This window comes from Rhea pennata, chromosome 12 (assembly GCF_028389875.1).
Source record: "Rhea pennata isolate bPtePen1 chromosome 12, bPtePen1.pri, whole genome shotgun sequence".
NCBI classification, from domain to species: Eukaryota; Metazoa; Chordata; class Aves; order Rheiformes; family Rheidae; genus Rhea; species Rhea pennata.
Genome location: NC_084674.1, coordinates 24586737 through 24613965, shown reverse-complemented (window position 1 = coordinate 24613965; position 27229 = coordinate 24586737). Strand labels below are relative to the sequence as shown.

The 27229-nt window shown below is 51.4% G+C and overlaps 1 protein-coding gene across 1 annotated transcript in view; it reads left to right on the top strand.

The window, feature by feature from the left end:
- Nucleotides 1–27229, top strand: part of GNAI2 (G protein subunit alpha i2) — a 55864-nt gene that overhangs the window by 20577 nt on the left and 8058 nt on the right. Inside the window, exons 2-4 of the mRNA XM_062585824.1 lie at nucleotides 12484–12526; nucleotides 14855–14996; nucleotides 15962–16122. Coding sequence (XP_062441808.1) covers nucleotides 12484–12526; nucleotides 14855–14996; nucleotides 15962–16122 — 346 coding nt within the window. The remainder of the gene's footprint in view (nucleotides 1–12483; nucleotides 12527–14854; nucleotides 14997–15961; nucleotides 16123–27229) is intronic.

Below are 27229 nucleotides of genomic sequence, written 5' to 3'. Positions count from 1 at the left end.
TTGGAGCGCTGGGGTCTGATGTCCGCTCCTGCCTGGCTGGCATCCTGATAGCGAGACTACTGTTTGTCTGAGAGTGCCTCTCACATGGGAACCTTTTGGAGGCTGAGAACATCTTGTCCCTTGCCTGTTCCATGGTTTGAGCACTAACCTCTAGCAAATGAGTAGACATTAAACTGCAGTGTGGTTTTTCCATACAGTGGGATGTGGGCCCCTTTTCTTCTCATCTCCTTCAGCCAGGGTTAAGTGCAAGGTCAGAGGCAGGGAAGGGAAAAAAGCCGAGGCCAGTTTCTCTGCTTATGCCTGGCACCAAGTCCACAGAGCCAGGCAGGGCTATGCTTCAGAGGTGTGTGAACCAGAAGGTCTGCTGTTCCCCAGCACATGTGCTCAGAGCCCCTTACCTCATGTACTTCAGTTTCCCCAGGCATGGATGGTGAAGTTACACGGGCCTGCTGCTGTCTCCAGCTGCGAAGGGCTGGCTCTCCTCTGCTCCCTGGAGGAGTGATGGCCTCTGGCTGGGGCTGGCACTTGGGCTGGGCTCCCCTCCCTCCCCAGGCTGCCTCAGTTTGCCTGTGTCTTAGCTGGTTCGTGGAGCTTGCGGTCCCTGAGAGCCAGCGCCAACAGGGTTTTCTGAAGACCTTTCTCTGTGCAAGGGCTAGTTTCATAGTCTAGGGTTGCTTGGGCTTTTTAGATTTTGGTTCTGTCTATGGATGAGCTTTGCACTAAGTGCAGCTTGGTTTGTGGCCCTCAGCAGCCAGCTGTGTTCCTGAAAGCAGTGTACACTGATTTGTGAACAGTTATTTTTTGCACAGCTCTGGTTCCCTGCAGAGAAAGCTTTTTCTGAAGGAGACAGCCTTTAAAACTTGGGAGAGGCTCTGAGTGGAAAGAAAGAAATCTGATCCATGTTTCCAAACCAAATGCAATTTTATTTCCTTCGGGTCAAGCTTGTAAAATTCCAGCCAAATAGTATATTTTAGGCAAAATGAAAAACACATGTCATCCAGGGAGTCCCGTAACAGAAGAAAGATGCTACAGATGTTTACTGGGCCCTGCTGAAGGGGTCTGCAGAGTATTAGGATATAGTGTATGGCCTCCTGCCTGGTGTAAGGGGGAGACCAGTGGGCAGATCTCGCAGCAGAATCCTGTAGCTATTCTGAAAGCAAAGGTACTAAACAGAGGTGTTTCAGCAATCATATAGGAACCCATGTTTGTGCTGCTGTGCTTGGAAGAGGTCGTGGGAGCAGGGTGGCTCACTGGCAGCACACTGCCTAGTACCAGATGCTTAGTGAACACGGGGATTGCAGGAGGGAGCAAGGACTGATGAGAGTGGCCTTGCTAGGTGGATGTGGGGGGTTCTGCGGTGGGTGAAACTGCTGGGATACCTGGGTCAGCACCTATCTCCGGGACTTGTGGTGGAGGAGAAGGAGAAAGGGCTGGAGTGGCTCAGGTTTCATGGCAAGTTCATGGGCCAGTAAAGCGAATGGGAGATTTAAGCACAGAGAATGTGAAGAGCCAACAGGAAGAATTTATTACATTGTGTTGGAACCAGAGGCCATCCTGTCAGCTCCTATGAAGGCCAGGGGATGTGACCCTTGCTGCTCGCACACATCTTCGAGGGACAGCAGAGACTCCTAGTCCATGGTTGACAATGCAGCAAGCTCAGCTCTCCCACAAGCTGCAATTAGATTTGAAAGCTAGGAAGGAAGGAGGTAAAAGAGACTTTGTGTTCAAGGGGTTTGGTCCTGGAAACAGGCTGTAGGGCAAATCTTGAGGTTTGTTTTCCACGGATTGCAGGAAGGGCAGCAGGATTCCCTCCGAAGGATGAACGCTGAACCACTGGATTTTATTTTCCAGCCCAAATTGCCCTTGGTGGTTTGTTGAGCTCCTTCCCAGCCAGTATGTGATGTGTGCTGCAGTGCTGAGGATTGTGTCTCCAGAGCCAGAAATACACGTCTTCCTCAGGGGCATTTGTCTTTCTGCCCTCTGCCCATTTAATTCAGATCTGGATTTCTTCCTGGCCCTTCTGGCGAAGGAGGGAAGGCAGGAACAAGCTTCTGTGCCTTGGTGTCAGGAAGGTAGAACTCTTTCCAATGAGTCTGTGGAAGCTGGCATAGCTGATGTCTTGCATGAAGATGAGAGCTGACTTAGTCCTTTGCTCGTGCTTGGAGTTGGAAGCACAGTTGTGCCCTCGCAAGAGCGGAGCTGCTGTGGGTAGGGACAAGCATCAATAGGGTCTTCCATGATCGATTTTGCTCTATAAGCCTTCCCGCACCATAGTAAGAAGAGAAGAGATGCTAACTTGTGGGAGGGACAAGTCATTGGCACTTGAAACTGCTGTGCAGAGGGTTTTTTCCTGGAGCACAAAGTGGGGGAAAAAATGATATGGAGCAACACACGTTCATTTGGCAAACTCAAGCAAATGAGACTAATGGAGGAAACCACTAAGCAGGACAGGAGCCTGCAGGGGAAGTTTGCAAGGGAAATGGCCTGTCTCTGCAATTTGCTTAGAGTGCAGCCTTGCAGGTATGGGGCTGGCAGCTGTGTCCCTGAGGCTCAGCCCAAGTGGGAAATGTGGAGATGAAAGTGCAGTATGCAGTTGTTCCTCTTAAAGCCTTCCCTTTTGGAAATGCCATCGTGCAGGAAAAAATGCTTTGTGCATTTGTGCACTTAGGGGAGAAAGATCAGGCAGAACCTGAGACTGGGACCAAATGATAGATGTCCTATCCTGGAAAAACTTGTAAGCAGGGCCCTAAATTGTCACATGCCTCAGTTTCACGGTCAGGAACACAGCACACAGGAACACATGGGAACACAGCTGCTCCTGAGTTTTCCTTTAGGAAACATCCACCTTTAGGAAAGTGGAATTTGGCTGTTATCAAGGCATACAGTCCCTGAACACTAAGCCCTTTGGAGGAATGTAAGGAGAGGCTTTACCAGAAACTATATGGTAATATTTAATGAAAAAAATTGAAGGGATAAACTGACTTCTTCCCCCCTTCCTCGCCCCAGTCCTGTGTCAGCTCTGAGCGTGGACCACAAATGCCGGCCCAGCAGTCTTGTATATGCATGCAGCAGGAATCTGTGGCTAATGAGATTCCACCTATCCTGGTGCCATATGGGCACTGGTTTCTGCACTCCGTAATATTTGAATTTGGGCTCATACTTTGGTAGTGCGAAACTGTCACTCAGACATTCTTTAGTGATTTTCTCTTTTGTTCCACTGGCTGATTAATTTGATGGAGAGCTGCCCTGGGCTGCAGTGGCTGATCACAAGGCAGCTGTGGGAGCAGGGCTCCAAGCTGGGAGTTTTAAGGCAATTCAGGAGAAGAAATGCTGCTCAGCTTTGAGGTTTTCTGGCTCGACCTTGGGGCACCAGGAGGAGAAGAGCAGGATTGGGTGGGTGGAGGGGAGAGCTCTATAGTTTAACTCTTTCCAGTCCTCATCCACTTGATGAGCTTTCTAAGAGTAATGTAGGACAAGCACCAACATATCCTGTACCAGCTCAGCTTGGTTTTGTGCTTTGATTTCATAAAACCCTTCCACACACCTGTTCTAAGGGCTGAATGTGTCAGCAGGAGTGATTGGCCAAGAGCCTCTAACTGAAGCTTTCAAGGTTGGGCAGTGAGGCTGTGCCTTAGGGTCTGCGTGAGCATCCCAAAGCATTATCCCATTGTTCCTGTATTGCAGGCATCCCAAGGATGCCTGTGTGAAGCTGGTTTCTTACAGGTACTGGAAAGCCTCAGCCAGTCAAGGTGGTCTGTGCTGAGTAGTGCCTAGTAGTTCTGCCTAACCTTTGCTCCAGCTTGTCTGCTCTCTAGTTCTGACCTGGGATGCTCTGAAGTGTTAGCGGTTGTTGTCTTGGCTTGATAACTGTCTGAGATGCTCAAAATGACCCATCACCGAGATCAGCGATGGCATGGGCAGTGCAGGAGCCATGCATGGTCCTGAATGCCCCTTGCTGTACAACTGGCTGGCATGATCCTGTCTTTCTAGAGGGACTGTCCTGTTGTGCTGGGAGCCCTTTGGCACTGTGGCCACGCTCCAGACTGGAGCAGAACCTTTTTATTCAGGTCAAATGCTGCCTTTGGTTTATGGGGAAACTGCCAAAGCTGAACATGAGTTTGATCTTACCAGGGCATTACCGTGGCACAGTTTGGGCGTTTTGAGAAGTTTCAGAGCTGTGTAGCTCCTTGAGAAACCCGCCCGTGGCTGCTCTCAATAGATATTGTCCAGCAAAAAAGGTGGCCCTGTGGTGCAGGGCTTTGTCAGGGGCTCAGTGAGGATGAGGTGTGCTCTGAGGGCTGCAGGAGGTCACAGTGAAGAGACTCTGCCACTTGCCTGGGCTCTCGTGCAGGAGCAGTGTTGGTTATGTCTGTTGTGTTGTTTTTTTTTTTTTTTTTTTTTTTTTCATTGAAAACTTATCTTGGGGGTGAGCAAAGCTGCTCCTGCAGAGTGCATATAGTGGAAACTATACTGTGTGTGGAGCACAGAAGTCAGCTGTAGTGATAAATGTAGACATGTAGAGTCTTTATAGTCTTAATATAGTCCTAACCTCAGCAGACTCTAAATATTGGGTTTGACAGAGACTGACTCCTCTCCCTTTGGTGAAAGACATAAAAACAGGAGTTGCAGCTGGGAAGAATTTCCTTGGTGAGCTGTGGCCTCGTGGGGCATGTTACATCTTTGTTGTTTGCTTTGGATCTAGCGTTGGGACCAAGGTGGGCCTGGGTCTCCTAAGCCCCAACTAAGTTACCCAGCTTCAGTATCTCCTACTGTTTGGATGAGCGAACGGTGACTTGTTTGAGGACACCAGCAATCTATGGATGGCTATACGTACAAGAAACCCAGCTCTTGTATTAGAGGCCAAAGCGAACTGCAGGAGAGGCAGCCTGCAATCTGCCAGATCCGTCGCACAGATCCGCACTTTTGCTGTGTCTTTGCAAGCAAGATGTCTCTTCAAGCCTCCTTTCCAAAGCAGCTGTAGGCTGAGCAATGCCCTTGGTGGTTTCTATGGGTTGGAGGTTCGTAAGAGGCTCACGGGCATTACTCAAGTCTAGTTTGTGTGCATTGGCACAAGGCATTTGCTTCCTCCTTGCCCCGTTCCTCTAACCCCCGTTTCCTGCCATTGCCTTGGTGACTCTCCACTGCCTCATTCCCTGCTGATGTTTCTCCGCTGAAATGATGGGCTTTGTTTTTGCAGGTTTATTTTAGCATAATCTTCATTTTTGGACTCCTCTGTAATCTCTCTTCTACTTCTGTGGCCTGAGACAGAGTAGCCCTGCTATTAGCTGCTTGGGAAACTCTTTAAGGGCAGTTCCAAACTCGGCTTAAACATGGGATGTGAATCTGGCAGGGTGAATGCAGCACAGGGGCCTGTTGTTTGACGTGGCTTGGGACATGGCTGTCTGCAGTGCGGCACATGAGAGCGGGCAGTGGAGCTGCAGGCAGCAGGGCCTCTGGGCTGGAGACACTCGCTTGGTGTGCTCTGCTTCAAGTGAGCTGGGCAGCAGCAGTGCCATCTCCCTGAGGGGCTCAGGTGGGCACAGCCAGGCCTTTGAGCATCCTCTGCTGTGGTTTGAGTGATCAACACTGCATGCGGAGACCTCTTGGGCCCAGGATTGCATTTGAAATGTGGCTTCCTGAGGAAGCTCATGCCCAGCTCTGGGCTTTTTGTCACTGCAGCGGATCAGTGCCGATGGATCCTCAAGCCACTAAGAGCCCAGCTGGACATTAGAGCCTTGCTGTGGAGTGCTGCTGTCCTCCTGGGGCCTGGGAGAAGGCTAACTGCTCTCTCTGTGTCTCTGCAGCTGGGTGAGCTGAGCTTTGCACCCATCTTTCTTGTGACAGCTCTCTTCCCCCAAGTACTCATGCCAGAGGCTGGACCACCCTTACAAGAATGGTGCAGCCTAGAAAGCACTGTGCAGCAGTGCTGTAAACCTCAGTCCTGGCTCTTGGGGAAGCAAAGGCGGCAGTGGAAGTACTCCCTGAGAGTGGGGAAATTGAGTCCTGGAGCAGAAGAGGAGGTGCGCAAACTTCCTTGCAGTTAGGGTTTTGCTCAAGGGGACCTGAGGTTTTGAATCAGGGTGTGAGTCTGCCCCTGTTCTGCGTTTTTAGTGTTCCCTGATTAAAAACCTCCAGCCTGCATTTTGGCGCACCACAGAACTGTGTGTCAGGGCCTTGTGGGATGCCAGCTGCTCATTCACTCTGTGCCTTGGCATCTTGTGGGCCTCAGACAAGCTTTGCCCCCAGCCCTTTCTCCCCAAATCCCAACAGCTAGAGTGCCTGTCAGCCCAGCAAAACCATCTTTTCCCTGCATGTAGCAAGCTCAGATGTTTGCAGCGCATCGGCAATGCCAAAGGAGCACAGAGTCAAGAGGCTGGGCTTGGTGCAGTGCCCATCTCTGCTCTGCTTTCTGCTGAGCATTTGGCCAATGATGGGTTGGCGGAGCCAGACTGGCCTGTGTTACTGAGGGCTTTGATTCTGGTTTTGACTCTGGTTGAGGTCAGAAGCTCCTATTCTGATGGGCATGTGACACTGAGGCAGGAAGCACGCTGCTCCCCAGGCAAAGGTGCCTCATTGCACTGTGAGCCTGGTTACATCCCACTCGTTCTGGGGACCATGAGGGTTTGAGCCCAGGGCAGCGACTTTGTCCCGGTCTATAAGCAGCAGGGCAGTAATTTCAGAGAATTGCCCTGCTTTTGGTCACAGTTCATAGCTGAAGCCTCTGTGTTAGGGGTGGTGACCATGCTTGGCAGCCTCTGGAACAGGGCTCTTTCCTCTCTTGTTGGCCTGCTTGTCACCTTCCTTGGGACTCACACTGCAATTCCCAAAGCAGAGAGCGAACAAGTGAAGTTATAGGGCAATATCTGCCACACTCCTTGCCTGGAGAGGGGACACTCTGTCCCTTCCAGTTCCCCTTTGAGCTTCCTTTTTTTTTGCATCCAGATAAGCCAGTACAGTTTAACGCTTTCTGCTCTCCCATCTCAGGAAGGGAGAAATCTCCAGGGAGCGACGGCTGCGTGTTGCTCAGCCTGGATTGATGTCCAAGCACTTTCTGCAGCCAAGCCTTTCCCTGCTGCAGCTCTGTGGGCCAAGGGAGAGCTGTATGAGGTTGCAGTCCCTATGGGGAAAGGAGTGGTAGAGAGTGGTGAACATTACATATGAGAAAGTAAGACTTTATTTAGTCCAAGTTACTGGGCATGGGAGATCTGTCACAACTGTGAAGCCCTGGCATTCAGGATTTGGGCCTGGGAACCCCTGTTTGAAGGTGGCCAGCACCAAAGGAGTCTGTCCTGGAGGACAGACCATGGGCTTTGCTCTCCTCCTGTGCCCTAGGCTGAAGCAGTCATTTGGGCAGGGGGCACACGAGTCCCCCTACTGCAAAATGCACCACCAGACTTAGGACTGCCTTTAGTGTCTACCTTTGATGTCCTGAGCTCCGAGGCGCTTGGTTCTTCCCTCTCTCAGCCGAAGGAGTCTTTCAATCCCAGGGTGCTGGCGTGGAAAAGGAGCAGAAAGGGCTATATGTCAGTGTGGGTCCCATGTGCCGCATGGGATGCTTGGAGTCACAGGGCTTGTGCTGGGGGCAGACCATCCAGAGCTCCCTGCTGTAATAGGCTTGACCAGGAGACAGAGGTACATGGGTGAAGCAGAAAAGCTGTGCTGTGCTGTGCCTCCCTGATGTGTGCCACAGCGAATGGGTGGCTGCAGTTTGGCCTGCATGAGTTGTCATTCACATTTTGGTGTGCCAGGAACCTGCTCCCACCTTACTGGCTTGGGAAGGGTGGCTGAACTATTTGCATGGGGAGAGCTCTCCTCATGCACCCTTAAGGCAGCTTGCAACATCAATGCTGGAGCTAGGGATCGCAGAGCCCATATATATATGCTGCTGCGGATCTGCTTAGAGCTGCTCCAAAAAGGGCTGGCCAGACCTGCTGGAACCCTTCTGCAGGTATAAAAGTTCTGGTCCTCATCAGTTTGGATGCTAATAATACCCACTGGCTTTCCCTGCAGCTGGTACCCAGTGGGACTTGCAGCTCCCTCTGCAAGCGGTCTGTGTTTCTGGATTGCCCAGACTGGAAGTACTAGGGATCTCTGCTTGCAAATGTGGGTTTGGAGATTTGGGGGTCAGCCAAGCTGGGGGAAGAGTCCAGTTCGGTGCCTAGATATGGCTGCAGGCAGGCCAGGCTCATGAGAGAGAGTCATTAGAGTGACAGCCACCGTGGTGCTGCATCTGCTCTAGCAAAGGGATGTCTACCTTTGTGTGCTCTAACATTTTTCAAGTGCTTGCCGTTTAAAAAGAAAACTGTGGGTGGCTTATATCGCAGGGAGCAATTAAAGCCATTTGAAGGAGGTGGCAGTCTTGTTTCTGAATTTCCCCAGTATGCTCTGTTTCAGGCTCCATTGCGCTAGTGTGTGCTGTCTCCTGCCTGTGGCTGATGGCGTGAGCATCTCTGTGTTTTTGCGGTTGTTGGCTTGAGTGGTGGGCATGGTGTGGTGCAGCTCATGTTTGCTCTTCCTGTGGCATCTGCAGATGCTTCTTGTGCCACAGCCAAGAAATCCTGCTGCAGATTTGGTCCAGGGAGCCAGATCCTGTGCTGTTGGTGCCGGCTGCAGGGGAGCATAGAGATCTTGGCATGCCAGGAGAGAATAAAGGAGTGCCTGTTGCTAAGCCCTAGTGAAACAAGATAAGCTGGATTCAGGGGCTTATTTGTCTAATTACTGGCTCCAGGTGAGGGAGCCAAAAGCTGTGTGGTGATGCTCTAATGCAGCATTTTGGGCGAGCCGTATCCATTATTGCAACACAGATGGAAGCCCCTGATAGCTGATGCTACTTCCCCAAATTTCTCTTCCATTGCTTATTGCTGCTCCTCAAACCTGTTGTCAGACCCACATGCCAATTGCTGAGCAGATGGATGCGGGCAAGGGCAAGAGCCCTCTCCTCTGGCAGAGGGGCCATGGTGTCCAGGGCAACAGACTTACGCCGTGGCCCTGAGCAGAGTTGTGGTCACAGTGCTGTTGTCTCTAGGAATTTGGCCTGGTGGCTGTTGCTGGTAGCAGATGTTTGGGCACTGGGAGGCTGAGTTTAGTCCGTATATTGTTTAGAAGCTGGTTCTGCCAATTATGAGATTGACCTAATTATACATCCCGCTTTATCCATTGCAAATCCAGCTGTCCCAGGCCAACGCAACCAAAATTGAGTCAGCCTCATAATCGAGCTCTTCTTTTTAGCAAGAAGTGGCTGCCCAAGCACCTGCAAGCTCTGGCGAGCTGCAGCCCTTGCAGCAGTGATGCAGTGAGGCTGAGCGGTTGCCCTCCTGCTGATGGGTTCTCTGGCATTGGGGTTGGCAAGTTGCAAAGCGCTGGAATTGGGTAAGTTGTGGCTAAGTTTTGGCTGCTGAAGCCAGGGCTAGGAGTTGTTACAGCTGTAGTGCTTGGAGGTCAAGCAGCCATGGCCATGGGGAAGCTGTTAGCCATTGAGGAATGCTTGCAGGCAAGGGGCACAGCTGGTGGAAGGGCTTTACTTCCTGGTCCTGTAACAGATGCTGTGCACCACACAACCCTCCCAGTCCTGTACTGCTGTGTTCCTGCCAGGATGGCTTGCCACGTGTTCCCCCTCTCCCAGAGACGTTCTCTGTCCAGCGGCATGATCCTGCAAATGGTGCAAGGCATAGTGTTGCCATCACTGTGGGAAGAGCTGCTTTTAACACAGCTCTTCTGTTTTCCAGGTGTGAGGATAGGCGTGTGAGGAGCACACTCTGCTTCCCTGCTGCTCGCTGACCCATGCAGCGACATGAGCGCCATTTCCTTTGATCCTGGCGGGCTGCGTTTCCCAGTCGCCCTGAGTCTGGGCTTGGCTAGTTTGCATTAACAGGCTGCTCTGCTTTCTCAAAGGAAGCTTCCTGCTGGCTCACTGCGCTGCTTGGGATGGAGCAGGTATCCTTTTACCCCTCCTCTCAGGAGCTATTGCAAGATCATCTGAAAGCTTGCTTTCTCCTGTGTGTTTCTTTGCTTTGATGTTCCTTGCTCATCACATAGAAATTAGGAAGGCCTTGTCCTAGTCCTAGGCCTGTCCTAGTCCTAGTCCCCCTGGCAGGGGAAGACAGGCTGGCTCTACTCTGTCCTTCTCAAGCAGAGGCCCAGGGTTGGTGGCAGGGGAGACAGAGATAGGTTGCTGCAGTGCAGGCACCTGAGCTGAGCTGGTGTCAGTCTAGAGCATCTGCTCCAAGCTGGCTGGTGGAAGCTGAAATGACACCTCTTTTCAGACAGGAGAAAATGACTTTGGGTAAATGTGTTGCTGTTCTACTGGTGGAACTGTTCTCAAAAGCCCCAGTCATCTTGAGACGGCCTCCTTTTGGTCTCTGTCTCCCTTGAGTTTTGGCACAGGCTGTGGGCAGGCCAGTGCACAGCAGAGATGCTCCTTGTCCATCCATAGTGTGCATTATTTCAGAGGGGGTCCCCAATCCATTCTCTCACCTGCTGTTTTGGGAAGCCCATGAGTTTTCACCTGGTACAGGCCAGGATTAACACAACATAAAGGTATAAAGCTGTTCCCCTGACCAAGGGAAACCCCTTGTAAAGCAGGATGTGTCCTTGCCTTAGTGATAACAGAGCGTTTCTATGCCAGCCATTGCGCCGGCCCTCTCTGGAGGGTCTCCCAGACCTCTTGCCATGAATGATGGTGGTGTGGTTGATATGAGGTAATGGTGATGCATGCTTCTGGAAGTAAAACACTTAACACTTCTGGAAATAAACACAGTGGCTGGAGAAGAGGGAAGACCTCCCTGGATTTCATCCCTGTGCTAGGGAAGCAGGAATAGTGAATCGAAATGTATTCCAGCTCCTTGCCCTGGGCTCCTGTAGTTTTTTCTAAGAGCAGAACTATGATTGCAAGCAATTTCCTTCCTTTCAGAAGAAAGCCCAGCAGGGCTGGCATGGGTCAGACTTTCTGGGGAGAAGCTAGCCCCAGTGAAACTGTGCCTTGGCTTCAGAGGCTGATTTCATTAGTAGCTTTCCCCTGTATGCAGGCAGAGGGCCAGTGGGATGCTCGTGAAAGCATCTGCTGACCCTTGTCCTTCAGCAGGAGCCAGCAGCAGGTACCTCACTAGGAAGAGAGACAGTCGCTTGCTGGGAAGGCTCTGGAGCAGTGGGAGCTCATTGCTGGCCCTAGCCAGCCAGCTGGCTTGGTCTGCTGAGATGACACCCAGGGCAGTGTCTGCCCAAACCCATCAACTCAATAAAAATCCATTTGGCCAGTGCCAGGCCTGCTCCTTGGCACTGCAGGATACCTTGGCTCTCATCACCGCAGCCACTTTCTCTGCAGGTGCTCTCCAGGGACCCATGGAACATCTTAGCTTGGCTGACGCTGGACAATCCTCCTTCCACCTCTTCTGGCCGGATTATGGAGGCAAGGGCTTGCTAGGCATACATGCATGCATGTCCCAGGTAGATGCTGACCAGGAGGACTTGGCCTCGTTTGTTATAGGCTTCTGTAATGAGGGTGCCTGGCTAGCTTAGCCTGGAGCTGGCTTGGGTGGTGGCAGGGTGCTGCTTGCTGTGACTGGGTGAGAGGAGGTACTTGTCCTTGCCCAGGGCTCAGAGATTGCCTTGGCTTTACCCTGAGGCAGTGCTTCCTGAGCTGGAAGCTCTTGTGCAAGGCACAAAGCTCGCTGTGTCTGATAGGTGTGCAGCTGCTGGACCAGGGCATGGTTGTTCATACAAGCTGCAAATGCCTGTGAGCTGCAATGGCTCCCCATGCTCCTGTCAGCCGGTGTTAACCACAGTGACTCTGAAAGCTCTAACAAGCCCTTTCTAGCCCTCTTCTGGCACTGAGAGGACCAAGGCCAGGTGGAGAGAGGGCACAGAGAAGGTTTGGCCCATCTTCCACATTGCCTGGCCATGAGGAAGGTTTCATCTACTAGGAAACAGCAATGTGGTGAATTAGACATGAGTGTCTCGGAGTTTAGTTGTGAGCTAGCTGACAGTGAGCTAATGAGGCACTGCACTGCCCTCCCTTTTGTGCTTCAAGTTTCACAGGGTAGCCCAAGGCATTTGCACAGCCTGGCACAAAATTCTCCAACCATTGCTTGTCCGCCACCATCCAGCACAGTACCAGCTCTTGTGGCAGAGCTGAGTAAGATCCCAGGCTAGCCTGCAGCCAAGAGTGGTGGCACACACAGCTCTTGGTACCCTGGGATTTTCTCTCCCCCACTGAAGCCCCATGGTGCTGGCTGTCCCTTGAGTTGTCTGGTGGGCATCTGGACTGGGAGCAGTTAGCTCTTGAGCAGCCACTTGAGGGTCATCGTGGCATTTGCTGTTGCTGCCAGGCAGCACTTGTCTGCCCTGCTGAGACTTGACAAGGAAGACTAGCATCTCAGCACTTACCCAGGCAGATGTGGGGGGTCTGAGGGGAGTCTAGTTGATGGTGTGCAGAGATAGCTCTGGCTTCAAGCTGTAACTCGTCACTCATCTCTTGTTTCTTTGCAGGTGCTGGCGAGTCCGGGAAGAGCACCATCGTCAAACAGATGAAGTGAGTAACTCTATGGTCTTCTGCCCCTTCGCACCCCTACAAGTTCTCTGGTAGGGTTGGGGATACCCAGCTGGGACAGGAGGGCTGGGCAGCCTGCCACTCTGTAGAGAGACAACGGAAAGTGCCCATAGGAAAAGGCTGGTGCTACAGGCATGGCTTTGGGAGCACATCCACAGCACAGCTGGAGGTGCCACGTGCTTTGCTAATCTCTCTGTTGAGGACCCAGGCACTGCACAGAAGACTTAGGGAGCAGGCAGAGCACTGAGCTACCAGGACACCCCACCTCCTTGGCTTATTCAGCCACATGGAGAGGTTGCTGTGCCCCCCAAATCATTCCTGGAGGCAGCTGGCCTCCTTTGGGCTGAGTTGGAGGAGGTCAAGATTGCAGCCGTTTGGATACAGATGGAAGAGGCAGGCTTGGATCACCCTGCTGGGCTAATCCAGTCTGGCAGCTCTTAGATTTTTGCTAAGCTTCTGCTAGACATCCCTTGGGGAAAGGATGAGTATTCCAAACACTTGGTATGTTCCAGTTACCCATGGCCAGACAACATCCATGGCAGGGGCATCTTTTGGCAAAGCTGCTGTCATCTCTTCCCAGGGCAGCCACTCCTCAGGAGCTGTTCCAAGTCTCCTTGAGGCCTGCAGAGCTGAATCCCTGGGACAACATTGCCATTAGCAAGTGAAGTGGCTAAGCCATCCTTCTAGAGAGCGTGGAGGAGGTCTCTCCCTTGGGGTGCTCCACGTTGCATTAACAATGGGAGACGCTCTTCCCCGGCAGCTTAAGGCAGCAGCTGACCAAGATGCCTTTTGGTACAACTGCTTTGCAAGCAGTGACTCCCTGTACACACTGTCAGAGCATGCCACAGGCAGGAGTGGAGGAGGAACTTAAAGGGCCATCCAATCTTGGCTCTCTCTGACTGCCACTGTTCAGTTTTGTCAAACAAATCTTGGTTGAGAGCTCCAAACTCCATGGCCAGGGATGGGGAGAGGCTGGAGGCGACCGGAAAACTCCAAATCTGTGTTACTTTTGTGTGAAATGTCCCTAAGTAGCCTTGCTGCCTAATTATAGATACTGTATTAACACAGGCTGGGGGAAATCCATTACTTGACTGCTTGGGCAAACAGGCCTTTCCAGACAGCTTAGGGCAAACTGCTGTTTAATTGCAAGCCAATGAAATCTTCAAACGTGGAAGATGACCTCAGAGGCTCAGATGCCTGTGGTTATGTCGGCCGCAGAGAGCTGCTGTGAAAGCAAATAGCTAGTGCTCCATGACAGATTGTGAGGAACATGCCAGGCGGAGGCTGGACGGGAGCATTGGTCCAGCTTTCTGGGGGGCATTTGTACTCCCTGCTCACAAGACTAATCTGACCCAGGCCACCTCAATGAGCCTTTCAGAGTGTTTTTGAGTGTGTTGCTATCGCCTGCTCTCACTTGACCCTGGGTTGCCTGGACCCTGCTGTACCAGCACAGTGAGTGGGGCTGGGACAGCCTGGAGAGACCTTCATGCCCTCTGCTAGCTCCAAGCCCAGAGCTGTGCTTTCCAAGCCCTTCAAGTCCCACGTGCCCTTCTGCTCTGGCTCGAGCAGGCCCAGCTGGTTGTCACAGGCTGGTTTCCATCCGTTCATTCATACATCCATCCATCCATCCCTGGCACCCTGGAGCTACAGGATCACTGCCCTGTCCTTTGTGCTACAGCTGAGGAGGTAGCAGCTGGGAATATGCAACATCCAGCACAGCATCTTCCTCCTCAGAACAGAGGTGCTGAGCTGCCAGGCAGTGTTACTACTGCTCAGCCTTTTTGGTGTCTGGCCTGACCTAGGTACACCTGTATCAGGTTGTTGGAGCAGAGCATGCAAGTACAGTCTGGTTCTTGTTGTTGCATATCCCTGGTCAGGAGATGTGTGCAGGTTGGAGGACAGAGCAAGATCACGCCTTTTTCTACCAAGGTTTACGGGATCATACTACTCCCTGTTATTTACCTTCCCTAAAGCAAATCCTTGTAATAGGAAAGACTTGGAGCCGTAGTCCTAGGCAGTAACAGGCCACATAGTCCCCTGAAATAGAAGCTAGCTCCTGTATTAGTGTGACACTGAGCAGATTTGTGCCCTTCTGGTTGCTTCCTGGCATGATACCCACAGCCAGTATCACTCCTCAGGCTGACAGCAGCTGGGTAAGAATGCCCAGGCTTGGGGAAGCTGCTGGCTGGTGCATGCCACCAAGTAGAGCGTGGCCCTCTGGCAACATCATTGCCAGCAAGGGAAGGAGCTGAAGGGGCAGAGGTGCCTTGCAGAGTATTGACCTTGCCTGTGTCTGTGCCCTACCTCCAGGATTATCCATGAAGATGGCTACTCGGAAGACGAATGCCGGCAGTACAAAGCCGTGGTCTACAGCAACACCATCCAATCCATCATGGCCATCATCAAGGCCATGGGGAATCTGCAGATTGACTTCGGAGATTCCTCCAGAGCGGTGAGTGCCTTTGCAGGCCTCACCTTTTCTGCTGGGTCCCAGCTCCAGTGTTTGGGGCACTTCTGTCATCTCTCAGTACCATCTTGGGCTGTGCCCTCACAGGGAGAGAGGACTGGCCGGGGGGTGAAAGCACGCAGACCCAAAGCTGGAGCAGGGCAGAGCACAGCCTTGTCTGAATAGGTGCCCCAAGGCCCTGCGCAGACGTGTGCAGTGGCTGGGAACAGACATACCAGGCAGCACAGCTGAGATGAGGGGGTAAAATGCCCTTACACAGGGCCAATGCTGCTAAACTGCCCAGGGCGACTGCCACACGCCATGGTGAGAGATGGTGCTGGGCTGCCATGGCCAAGTGTTGGGAGCAGCCCTCCCTCCTGCGAGCTGCCACATCCTCTCTCTGATGTTCAATGGCATGAGCCACATTGTTGATAGGACCAGCCTCAGGCAAGGTTCAGAGAGGGGCTGATTCTGCTCTTCTGCTTGCCCCCAGGCTGGCTGCCTGTTCCATCCACATATGCCCAGCTGGGGCCAGGAGGGGAGGAGAGTGATGGGTCCTTGGTTCTGACAGGTGATCTTATGGCATGCCTGTGATTTCTGCTACTAGGAATGGAGTGAATCCCTGGGTTTTGTGATCCTCACGTGTACAGTGTGCTTCAAGGCAGGTTTGAAATGCCTTGTTCCGCTTGTGATTCTTCCTGGCATTTGGGGCTGCATGTTGAGACTAGAAGGGAAAGCTACTTATGAACAGGTAACTCCATGCTCTGTTCAGACGAGGTCAAAGAAAATGGTTTTGACAGCACAGAGATGAGGGCTTTGGTTTTGGAAAGCTTTTCCCTATGATTTTTTGTGACAGGTCACTCCGAAGAGGGTAGAGGAGTTTTTGGATGTACCCCATGGGTGTCCTTCAGCTCTTTGAAGGCTGCAGAGAGCAGTGGTGCTGATGTTCATACCCTGTTTTTTCCCTGCAGGATGATGCTCGCCAGTTGTTTGCGCTCTCCTGCACTGCGGAGGAACAGGGGATCATGCCAGAGGACCTGGCCAACGTGATCCGGAGGCTGTGGGCTGATAATGGGGTTCAGGCCTGCTTTAACCGCTCCCGAGAATACCAGCTGAATGACTCTGCTGCCTAGTGAGTACATCCTCTCCTCGTTCCTAGCCAGGGCAGTGCCAGACATCAGTGTGTTTCCCCATATTTGCGAGGCTGGATGTTTTCACTCCAGGATCTGTGTGGGGCTGCAAGAGGTGACTCACGCTCTGGGACATGTTGTCTTCTTCGTCCTTCTGTGTTGCCTTCTTTTGTCCTTCCCTGGCAAAATGGTGCTGGAGTCAGGAGGATGCAGGCCTGCAACCAACCCATCCTAATGGGATCTTTGTGGCATGCCGCACTGCGTGCAAAGGGCTTGTGCCATCTTTGTCACTGCAGCAGAGGCCACAGTTGCCTGTAGGTGACTATGGTCTCTGTGCTTTGTCAAATCCATGGACAGACCACCAAAGGCTTTCCAGTGACATTACCATAGAGGAATCTAATTTGGTTTTTATGCCTTTGGCTCATTTCTGTGACTCCATGCTAAAAGCAGAGCTCTTTTTGGATTCTCTAGTCCTTCACAACACCACCAGGGAGCCACTATACTGACTAGTAAAACACAGAACAGTTACACTTCTCCTAAAGTGCCTAAACAGAGATGGGCCTGAGTCTAGGACCTGTTTCCTGGGATCAGTACAAACTGTCTTATACATCTTTGCCCAAGCTGGGCACAGTCATGCCTGGGGCTTGCGGGTAAATCAGGCTACATCTCCTTCCCCTGCAGTCTTTTGCACCTGGGGCTTTGGCTCAGAGCAGGCTTTGGCCAAAGGGAAAGGGAAAAACCATTTGCCCCATGATGAGAGCTACTGGTTGGAAAAGAGCTGTGGCGTCCAAATAGCTTTTACTGAACAGTATCAAAAAATACCATAACTTGTTGCTGCTGCTGTTCTCTGTTCCTGGTTCCAGCCAAGCAGAGCCCAATGAGAGAGAGTCTTGTGGCCCTATAGATGAGCAGTGTCTTTCCCTTTCCCAAGGAAGATCACTTCTTTTGATGAATTTACCTCTCCGAACTGTTCATCACTCCCTCTCTGGAAGGCTAAAGCAGGGTTAAAGTGAATGATTGAAAGGGGGGTCCTGGCTGCTGGTGTGAGCTGCGGTTGCCCTCCTCGCTTTGATCACAACCTGCCCTGCTGCTCTAGCCCTGCCTGCAGCTTCCCCGCCTGCATCTGTCCTGGCACCTCTGGGCACAGTGCCCTTGGCAGCACTTCCAGCTGACTCTCCTCTTTCCACTCCCTGGCACTGCTTGGCCTTCCCACCAGGAGGATCTCTCTGGGGCCCGTGACTAGCACGGAAAAGCCCTGTGTTTCCCGCCTGTGCAGTCCTGCTTTCTCGGCAGCAGTTCCTGGGCCTGCTCTGGGACAGAGCTTACAGGCTAATCTGGGTGGGAGCTTCAGTCTGATTGCACGTGCTCTGCCCCAGCACAGATGTGAAGGAAACGGTCTCAGCTGTGCCCTGGTTGGTGCCTGCTGACCTCCAGGATGATGCTTTCTTCGGCATGCCTGTTTTGTTATGTGAACGTGCTTCAGCCTGTATCCGCGATTCGTGGCTGTTTCAGCTGCCCACCTGCAGATCGCCTGTCTCTGGGGCAGCATGTTACTGTGGAGCAGGGCATTTTGGAGCAGGTTTCTGCAGGGCTCTGTGCCCTAGCAGCTGCCTCGCAGCACTGCTGCTTTCCCCTGCAGGCTGCCAGCGACCAGCTGCAAGGATGGGCAGAGAGTGCAGCAGCAGCAGGAAAGTACGTCAGTGCCTTGAGCCTCCCATTCCCACCCACAGCTCATTTGTTGAATGAGTTTAGGATGGGCTTGTTGGCAAGGTAACCCAGAGAGGGGTAAACACCCTGCTTGCTTGCCTTTGTATAAATCTCTCCTGACTTGCTTCCTTCCCCTCCAGCTTCCACTGAACGGGAAGGGAGGAGATGGGACATTGTTTGCAAACTGCTGTCAGGTCCTACTGCCTTCCTGCACGGAGCGTCACCCCAGGGAGATGGAGTCCTGGGAGCACCGCGGTCCTGCGGCAGGCTGGAGCAGGGGGCCTGAGGTCTCCGTCCTGTCCTCGCTGCCCCGCGTGCTCTCTGTGCTGAACGGTGGGGCACCCTGGATGCCAGCCGGGGAGCAATGGCTTGGCATCCCAGCTTGGATTTGATCATTTGTTTTTTTCTTGTTTGTTTGTTTGGGATTTTTTTTTTTTTTTTTTTTTTTGTCGTTTGGGGAAATGAGCCTGCCTGGGTTGGACAGCAGAATGGGACATGAGGGAAAGGCACACAGCAGTGACACGCACAAACCAAGTGGGTGCTGTGATTTCTCTTTCATTACTTGGCCTAAACCAGAACAGAACTGGGAAGGTGGACATTTCAAAAGCCATTTCCTCATCCTGTGGGGTGCCCAGAGGACACCACTGTTGGGCGGCATTGGGGGATCCCAAGCCTGCTGCAGCGCTGTGTGCTCTGCCCTTTCCCAGGGCAGCTCTTCCCAGGCCCCAGGCAGCTGGGGCTGAGTCTTACAGACCCTCGGGCCCCTGAGTGCTGCTTCTGAGAGGATCCAAAGAGCCTGCCAATCCCCATTTTCATGCTTATGGCTTCCATGGGTTGTTGCTGCAAATGGTGCAGGTGCTGCTGGGTGTGCATAGGGGTGGCCATCCCATTTGGCTGCTCCGGGATGTCGGCATAGTTTAGAAAGCAAAACAGCCCCTCTGCAAAGCCACGCCGTGAGAGTGTCTCCCAGAACTGGCAAGTGGTCATGTCCTTGCCTTTCCAGGGAAAACATCCTGCAGTGCTTTCCTTTGGGATCTTAATTCCCTTCTCCTGTTTCCTCCCTGTCCACTGTAACTCAGCCCTGCCTCAAAAGGATTTTGGTGTAAAGGGGGAATGAAAAAGGGAAGGGACTTTGTCTCTGAAGTCTCAATAAAATACTTTCAGATGAACCTGAATTTGGGGTTAGCAAGGGCCATTAAAAATTAGAGCCGGTGTTACCTTTGTGCAGGGAGGAGAAGTTGTGCTTTGAGGGATCCCGCTGCTCCAGCTGTATCTTTGAGTGTGAAACAATCCCAGCCACAGGGGAGTGTTTTAGTGTGCTTTGTAGTGAACCCAAGGGTGCCCTGTAGGATCCAGCTTGTGGTGACAAGCTCTGCCGATGGCTCATGTGCATCAGCTCCTCCTTTTGCACAGCAAGTTTTGGGATTCATGCAGCAAAAGGAAGAGGGGAACAGCAGGCAGCATTGGCTCCTTGTAGAATAAAGCTGTGGTTACATAGATGCCTGCTCCAGCTGCTGGGTTGGCTTTGGGAAAGAGAAACCTGGAGAGGGGGCATCAGGATCTCCTAAGCCACCCTTGCTTGTCCGTGGGAGCTGTGCAAATGATTTGTGGTGACTTGCTAAGTTACCACCCATCAGTGCTACTTCAGTAGCTTAACATACGTTTACGTTTCTTGCCTCACACTTAGCCTGCGACTACCCCAGCCTTCCTCTCCTGGAACAATCTGCAAAGTTTGGGACTTGAGCTGGCATGTGCCAAGGACTAGTCATGCCCCATTGCCTGAGTCATAGTAAATTATTAAATGTGGCAGAAAAGTTGTTTGCACATCTGAGTTTCTTGTTGTTTGCCAGAAGACAGTGTTCCCTTTTGCTGCTTCGAGGTTGAAGAAAGGAGTTTTGCTTGTAAGTTAACATCTGTGATCTCTGTCTGCAACCAGAGGAACCTTGGGGCTCTGAGGTGGCTTTGGGGAGGTAGCTGGATGCTAGTCCCTGTGGATTTATGCGCCTTATTCCCCAAGAGCTCTGTTGTGCTGCAGGGCTGGTGGAGGAAGTGTGGGTGCTGGGGAAGCATCCCCATCTTGAAGGGACTGAGGTGCTTTCAACACAAGTTGGGCTTTCATATGTCAACTTGTGCAAACACAAGCTTGCTATTGCAGCTATGCCCTTCTACAGCCTATACAGTCTAACATGCTGGCTCTGCCTGCACGCACAGGCGCTGCCTAGATTTGGGCTTCCTGATGTGTTCAATACTCAGCAGGCATATATCAGCAAGTATGTTTGGCAGGGTGTTTCTGGTTCCTACCTGGAGCTGGAATTTGAGGAGTTGGTGGAGGGAAGATACTGGTTTTGCCCTACCTTTTCAAAATCAGCCTTTTTTCTAATGCTGGGCACCCCCAGCCCTGGGGCTGAATCTCAGCTTGCCAGCAAGTAGCCCCAGATCAGGCTCTTATCCCGGCAGGCACTATCTTCCATTCCTCATTCTTCTCTCAATGACCCTGCGTCCCTCTGGGAGAGGGAGCAGGGTTTTGCTTGATCTGCCGCATGGGGCCCACAGTCATCTGTATCACTAATGATACTGTCCTAAGCGTCCCTGCATGCCGGAATGCTCTCATACCTGGAAGCTCCATGGTCAGCAACTCTCCCTGGCAGGTATTCATGAGTGCCTGTATTGCTGCAGCATCACAGCTCCCCAGATGAGGATCGTCTTCACTGCAAAGATCAGTACTCTATACTCTCTCTGTGCTGGCCACAGGTTTTCTTCATGCAGCTAGTATTTCCACGTGTTGTCTGGTCTGTGCTGGTGGAGCCTTGAAAGGAGGCTGTTAAATTTCTTCCCAGTTGAGGCTGCCTGTGTTTTTTCCCCATGATAGTTATTTAAAAGAGAAGGCATGTAGTTGTCATAAGGTGTGGTTTGGCCACATAGTGGACAGCTGTGCATAGGGAGAGTCACAGAATCACAGAATTTTTGAGGTTGAAAGAGACCGCTGGAGATTCTCTAGTCCATACACCCCTTCCCCCTCCCCCCCCCCCGGCTCAAGCAGGGTCACCTAGAACATCTCAGACAGGATTGTGTCCAGGCGGGTTTTGAATATCTCTTGAGAAGAAGACTCCACAACCTCTCTTGGCAACCTGTTCCAGTGCTCTGTCACTCTCACAGTAAACTTCTTCCTCATATTCAGAAAGAACTTCCTGTGTTTCAGTTTGTGCCCATTGCCTCTTGTCTTATCTCTTGGCACCACTGAAAAGTCCTGACCACTGAGGACAGGGCTGTCCAGCCTTGCAGTGGCCATCATAGCACTTGCAGTAGCTGTGGTGCTGTGCCCAGCTGGAGCTGCCAGCCTCGAACTTTTGCACCGAGAGGTGTGGTGTGAGACAGACACAAGCACTGGTTTTGGTTAGCTGGCCCTAGGTTTCCACTCAGGTGTGTGTCATCCCCCTGGCTCAGCTGTGTGCAGAGACTGGAGCATCCTGTCTCCTCTCTGGGGACACAGCAGGGCTGGAATATGGCCTGCACTACTGCGCCTCAACCTGCTCGTTCAGTGACCACAGCTTCCTGAAGCAGCAAGGTCTCTCACATGAGCCCAACTGCAGCATGTTCAAAGGGAAGGAGTAGCTCAGATTTGCTGGAGACCTCTGGAAGGGGTAGAGGCAGCTTTTGCTGTACTTGTGCCCTGCCATTCATGTTGGTCAAGATTTTTAGTCATCACCGAGAGCCCTGTCCAAAGGACATGACCATTCCGGCCATCTCTTGCATCCTCAGAAAGGAGGATAACAGTTGGACCTGCTTGTATCAGCCTTTCCTACATGCTTTGCTAGGCTACTAGGGTCTGACCTACCACTCACTGCCCAGAAAGAGCTTTTAATAGCTTGTCCCTATGTGAGATCGTGCTGTAAAAAAACAGCTGTTGGGAGCTGAGGTCGGAACTGGCAGTTGAGTCAGGGAGAAAAGAGGATAAACTCCCAGAGGAGCATGTTCCAGCCAGCGCACAAATACCTTGAGGTATTAGAAATGCAGAGCAGGCTACTGGGCCATAAGTGATGTTATTTGTGCCTTGAGGCTGATGTTTGCAGCAGGGCAACTTTTTTCTTCACCATACTGGTGATGTGAAAGCGTGTTTGCCAGCCCTCACTGTAACTGCATGCTTAATGGGATGCTGCAGCATTGCTGAGTGGTGCAGCCCTGGCATGGGCAGGTGTGGGTTGTTCCCAGCAGCAACCTCCACTTCACTCCTGCAAATGCTCATGGCTCAGGGGAAGGATTTCTGGAACCTAATGTGAATCCAGTCTTGCTTAAGGTCCTCAGGTTGTTTTCTTAGCTGTCAAAATGTTCACTTAAGGTTAAATCATGTGCCTCTGTTTCCTGGGTCACTAAGGGACTTCTCTTCCAGTGCCTAGGTAAAACTTAACTGAAAGTAAGTGGCCAGTACGGGGAGATGGTGTGGCCAGGAGGGACTATTCTTTGCTGTTTCTCATACTCGTGAGCCCGCTGACCTGATCAAGTTGTGGGTTTAAGCCAAAGGGCAGTGTTTTTCTTGCATGATGATCTGGAGAACCTGCTGCTGCAGAAGGCTGAGGAGACCAGATGCATACTCAGCATTTGCACAGTGTTAGGGGGATTCAGGGCAGAGGGTCTGCTCTGACTGTGGGATTGGAAGGTCTTGGAGTGTTTTGCAGCTTGGATGCTTTGCAGGAGAGTGCTGGGAGAAGGTCTCGCTGTCCCTATTCTGCCTGAGGTTTTCACCTGCCCTTGCCTCAGTTTCCCTGTTTGTAAGAGAACCTGACCTCCACCACAGGATGCCCTGTAATTCTGCAGTGAAAACCTCCAAAAAGGACCTGGGCATCCTTATTCCTGAACTGGACATGCATGAGTTTTTAAAAATCACAGAATGGTTGAGGTTGGAAGACAAATCTGGAGATCATCCAGTCCACTCCCCTCTGCTCAGAATCACCTACAGCACGTTGCCCAGGATTGTGTCCAGATGGCTTTTGAATATCTCCAAGGAGGGAGATTCCACAATCTTTCTGGGAAACCTGTGCCAGTGCTCTGTTACTATCACAGTAAAGGAGTTCTTCCTCGTGTTCAGATAGACCTTCCTGTGTTTCATTTTGTGCTTGTTGCCTCTCATCATACCACTGGGTACCACTTAGAAGAATCTGACCCCATCCTCCTTAGACCATCCACTCAGATATTTATACATATTGATAAGATCCCCCCCCTCAGTCTTCTCTTCAGGCTAAACAGTCCCAGTGAGTCTGTGGACTGGAGTGGACTCACTCCAGTAGCTCCAGTTGTACACAGTACTCCAGATGTGGCCTCACCAGTGCTGAGCAGAGGGGGAGGTTCGCCCCTTGCTAGCAGGTCAATGTTCCTCCTAATACAACCCAGGATACCATTGGCCTTCTTGGCCACAAGGGCACCTTGGTGGCTCATTGTCAACTAAGCAGATTAGCCCCTGAACTTCACTGAACTTTATGAGGTTACTGAACTTCATGAGGTTCTCCTCTGCCCATCTCTCCAGCTTATTGAGGTCCCTCTGAATGACAGCACAGCCCTCTGGGGTAACAGCTGCTGCTCCTAATTTTATATCATCAGCAAACTTGCTGAGGGTGCACTCTGTCCCTGCCTCCAGATCACTGATGATTAGTTTGAACAATATGGGACTCAGTACTGATCCCTGGAAAAGGTTGCTATCTACAGATCTTCAACTAGACTGTGCGCCGCTGATCGCAACCCTCTGAGCTCTGCCTTTCAGCCAGTTCTCAGTCCATCTCCCTGCCTGCTCATCTAGCCTGCACTTTGTGAGCTTATCTTTGGGGATGTTATGGGAGACAATGTGAAAAGCCTGAAGTCAAGGTAGACAACATCCACTGCTCTTCCCTCATCTATCTAGCTGGTCATTCTGTCATAGAAGGCTATCAGATTGGTTAAGCATGATTTCCCCTTCATGAATCCATGCTGAGTACTCCTGATCACCTTCTGTTTCTTTGCATGCTTAGAGATGGTGTCTGGGATGAGCTGTTCCATCACCTTTCCAGGGATGAAGGTGAAGCTGATTGGCCTGTAGTCCCCTGGATCCTCTTTCTTGCTTTTTTTTTTTTCCTTTCTTTTTTAAAACTGGAGTGACATTTGCTTTCTTCCAGTTCTCAGGCACATCCTCTGATCTCCATGACTTTTCAAAGTCAATTGAGAATGCAATAACGTGTCAGCTCTCTCAGCACTCATAGGTGTATCCGATCAGAGCTCATGGATTTATGGATGTCAGGTCTGCATAAATGATCTCTGACTCGATCCTCCTCCATCAAGGAAAAGTCCTCCTTTCTCCAGACTTACTGCCTAGTGTCAGGGCCTAGGATTCCTGAGGACTGGTCTTCCCTGGCCACTGAGTTTATATGGAAGAAATGGGCTTTGCATTTGCATATTAGCAGGTAAACTAGTGTTTAGATACATAAATTGACTTCATCTGGTTTGGTTTATCACTGAAGAGATTTAATAAATAAGTTAATCTGCCTGAAGTGTTATTCCTGGACAGCATCACACAGCTGAAGCTGAGCTGTGGCTTGCTGTGGTCTGCAGAGCTGATGCTTTCTGTTCCCCAGCTAACAGCCCCTGTCAGTAAAAAACATGTTGTCAGGGAAGAGGTGCCAAGCCGAAGGGCATGGGGAGCATGTGTGATGGGCCAGGCAAATGACCATGCTTGGGGTTGTTCAATCTGTCCGCAAGCCAGTGCAGCTTCCCACAGTACCACTGGCACTCCTGTTTGGCACTAGCAAGTCTCTCTTCTGTACTGAGGTCATTGAGAAAAATGTTGCATAAAACTTCACTGCAAGAACTGCTCCTTAAGAAACCCCCACCAATTTCTTCTGGCCTCATGTTTCTTTGTTCAATGCCACTGCTTTCAGTTCCTCCCCAGTCAGCTCATCACCTCCTTTCCCTGACACTGCGTCCTGGTCAGCCCCTAGTAGTTGCTGTTGTGATTTCTCAGTGAGACCCACACTTCATCCATGCTATATCTACAAGCTGGGCTGTGCTTTCTTGGCTAACTCGAGAAGCTGTCAGGGGAAGGTGCCAGTCTGGTCAACTGTTCTCTAGCACTCTACAAACCTCCTCCTCTTTGCTCTGCTTTCCCCAACCTGTTGCAAAGCTGTGGTCGTATGGGACTGCCCCAAAGCCATTGCTTCTTGACCTACAGTACCAGTGCCTATGTTTGCTCTTCAAGACTGTGACCCCCACTTCCGTGCTTGCACACTGAGGTTTTTCCTGTCTTGGCCTGGCCATGTCAGCCATCCTGCATCTGCTGTCCTTAGGAAACGGTGCAAAGCATTTGCTCAGAGTTTGTCTCCTCCTCATCTTTGTGAGCAGTTAGCCACTTCCCCATCACTCTCTGCGTCTTGATCCAGTTGAATGGTGCTTTTGATGCTTTTGTATGAAGGGGAAACTACTGGGAATTATCCCCTGCAGCAGTGTCAGCCACACGGCTTCTGAGGTTTCTCCCTATTTTAGGAGCATAATTTGAGATTTCACTTGTCCTGAGCTGCCGTGCGCATGGGGGATAGCAGACATCCACAGCAGTCATTGCATACATCCTGGGGGCTCCTCTTTTTGCCTGAGCAGCCCTGGAGACAGCAGCTCCTGGTGCCTGTGGGCCACATGTAATCCAGAGGCATGAGCAGCCATGGCCTCCCAATAGGTATGATGATGATTCCTTGCTGAGTGCTTCCCTCCCCATCTCCAACCTAAGGAGGATGCAGACCACTCGGGCATGTCTGTGGGATCCCAAAGCATAGGGCAGACAGCGATTGCCCTGGGACAGGCAATCCTCTCACACAGGCAGGTTTGTGCCAGAAACCTCATGCAAAGCTGTCTTGGGGTATCTGGATAGGTTGCTTGCAAAGGAGGAGATCAAGGCATGGGCATCAGTGTTACTGGATAAATGGGCTCAGAAAGGTGATTGTGAATAGCTGTTATTTTGTTTGCCTTCAAAACTCTTGGTGCCTAATCAAATGTAGAATTTCAGAGCTTAACCCCACTTCCAGCAATGATGGGTATTGTGATGGAGTGATGTAAGATGCAAGCACTTACTTGAGTCAGATAACCATTGTTTAGAAAGAGCTCTAAAAACTTCATCTTTTGGTTTCTCCAGGTATCATGCCCTTACTGCCTCCTGGCAGTATCTATCTAAGATCCCATGACTTTGGAGAAGAAATGCTTTTCTGTGTGTCAGAAAACGTTTGCTGACTTTTTCTTCCTTCTCTTTTCTTTCCAAGATACAGGTGTAGGAGAGTAATTTGGGGAGGCAAGGGGGGACATGTGTGTGTGTATATTGGTGTCTGATTCTAGGTTTGGTTGTTGCTGCTGCGTCCCCGTCTCCGCTTCTGTGAAATGAGGCTGAAAGCGCCTTACCAGCCTTGGTGAAGAGCTTTTAAATTCCTGGAAGCAGAATATTGTGTAAGCTCTAATTATTAGATATTTATTATTCTAGAAACACAAGAGACCCTTCAAATGCCTAGCAGGTCAGACGCACAATTTGAGCAAATGTATCTTCAGTCAAAGTATCTGCAAACTGCGTACCATCATAATAGCATTTATGGAGCATTCAGTATGTTAGGAGTGTTGGACAAGTATTAATTAACAGGCATCTCTGACTCATACTAATGAGCTACTGCTCCAACCCTTTATCCAAATCCACTGTTGCACACTGCTCTCCATCCCTGCTGAACAACAGCCAGCTGCCACCGAACATGGGGCTGCCGGCTTCCACTTCCCCTCAACAGGGGCTTCTTGGGTCGGAAAAACCCATCGTCTTTGTGCAGTGTGCCAGAAGGGGAATGATAAAGAGATTGTTGAGGCAGGGGTTAGCTCCAGGTGGACCCAGCCAGCCTGTTTTACTCCTCTTTGCCTCTTGCACAAGTCTGCCCAAAGCTTGGGCTGTGGCAAGGCCTGGCTGAATGTGTTCCTCATGCTTGGTAGAGAGGGACGATATTCCCAGCCCAAACAATGGGAGGGAGCCTAAGGGGGTTCAGAGTGAGTGGGAGATCTGAGCTGAGAACCTTGAGCTTTTGAATGAGGAAGAGACCAGTGTTGTCTCCTCATGCCCAGAAGTGCTGCAGTTGTGGTGCTCTTTGAAGTGTGTGCGTCAGCCTATGCTGGGTGTCAGCTCTGTCAGCCGTCTTGTACCTTTGCCCACAAGAGAGGGCACAGGTCACCCTCACCTGTGAGTTTAGAGCTCCTTCCACCATTGTTCTGAAGTGACACCCAAGGCTTAGTGAGGTTTGAAGTCAGGTTGCAGCTGAGGCTGGGCCGGTTGCTCATGGCCAGGACATTCCAACGCAAAGAGCACCCTAGGGAATGGGTGCCCCTTGCATTGCCATGCACAGAGCCCAGCTTTGGCCAGCCCTGCTTCAG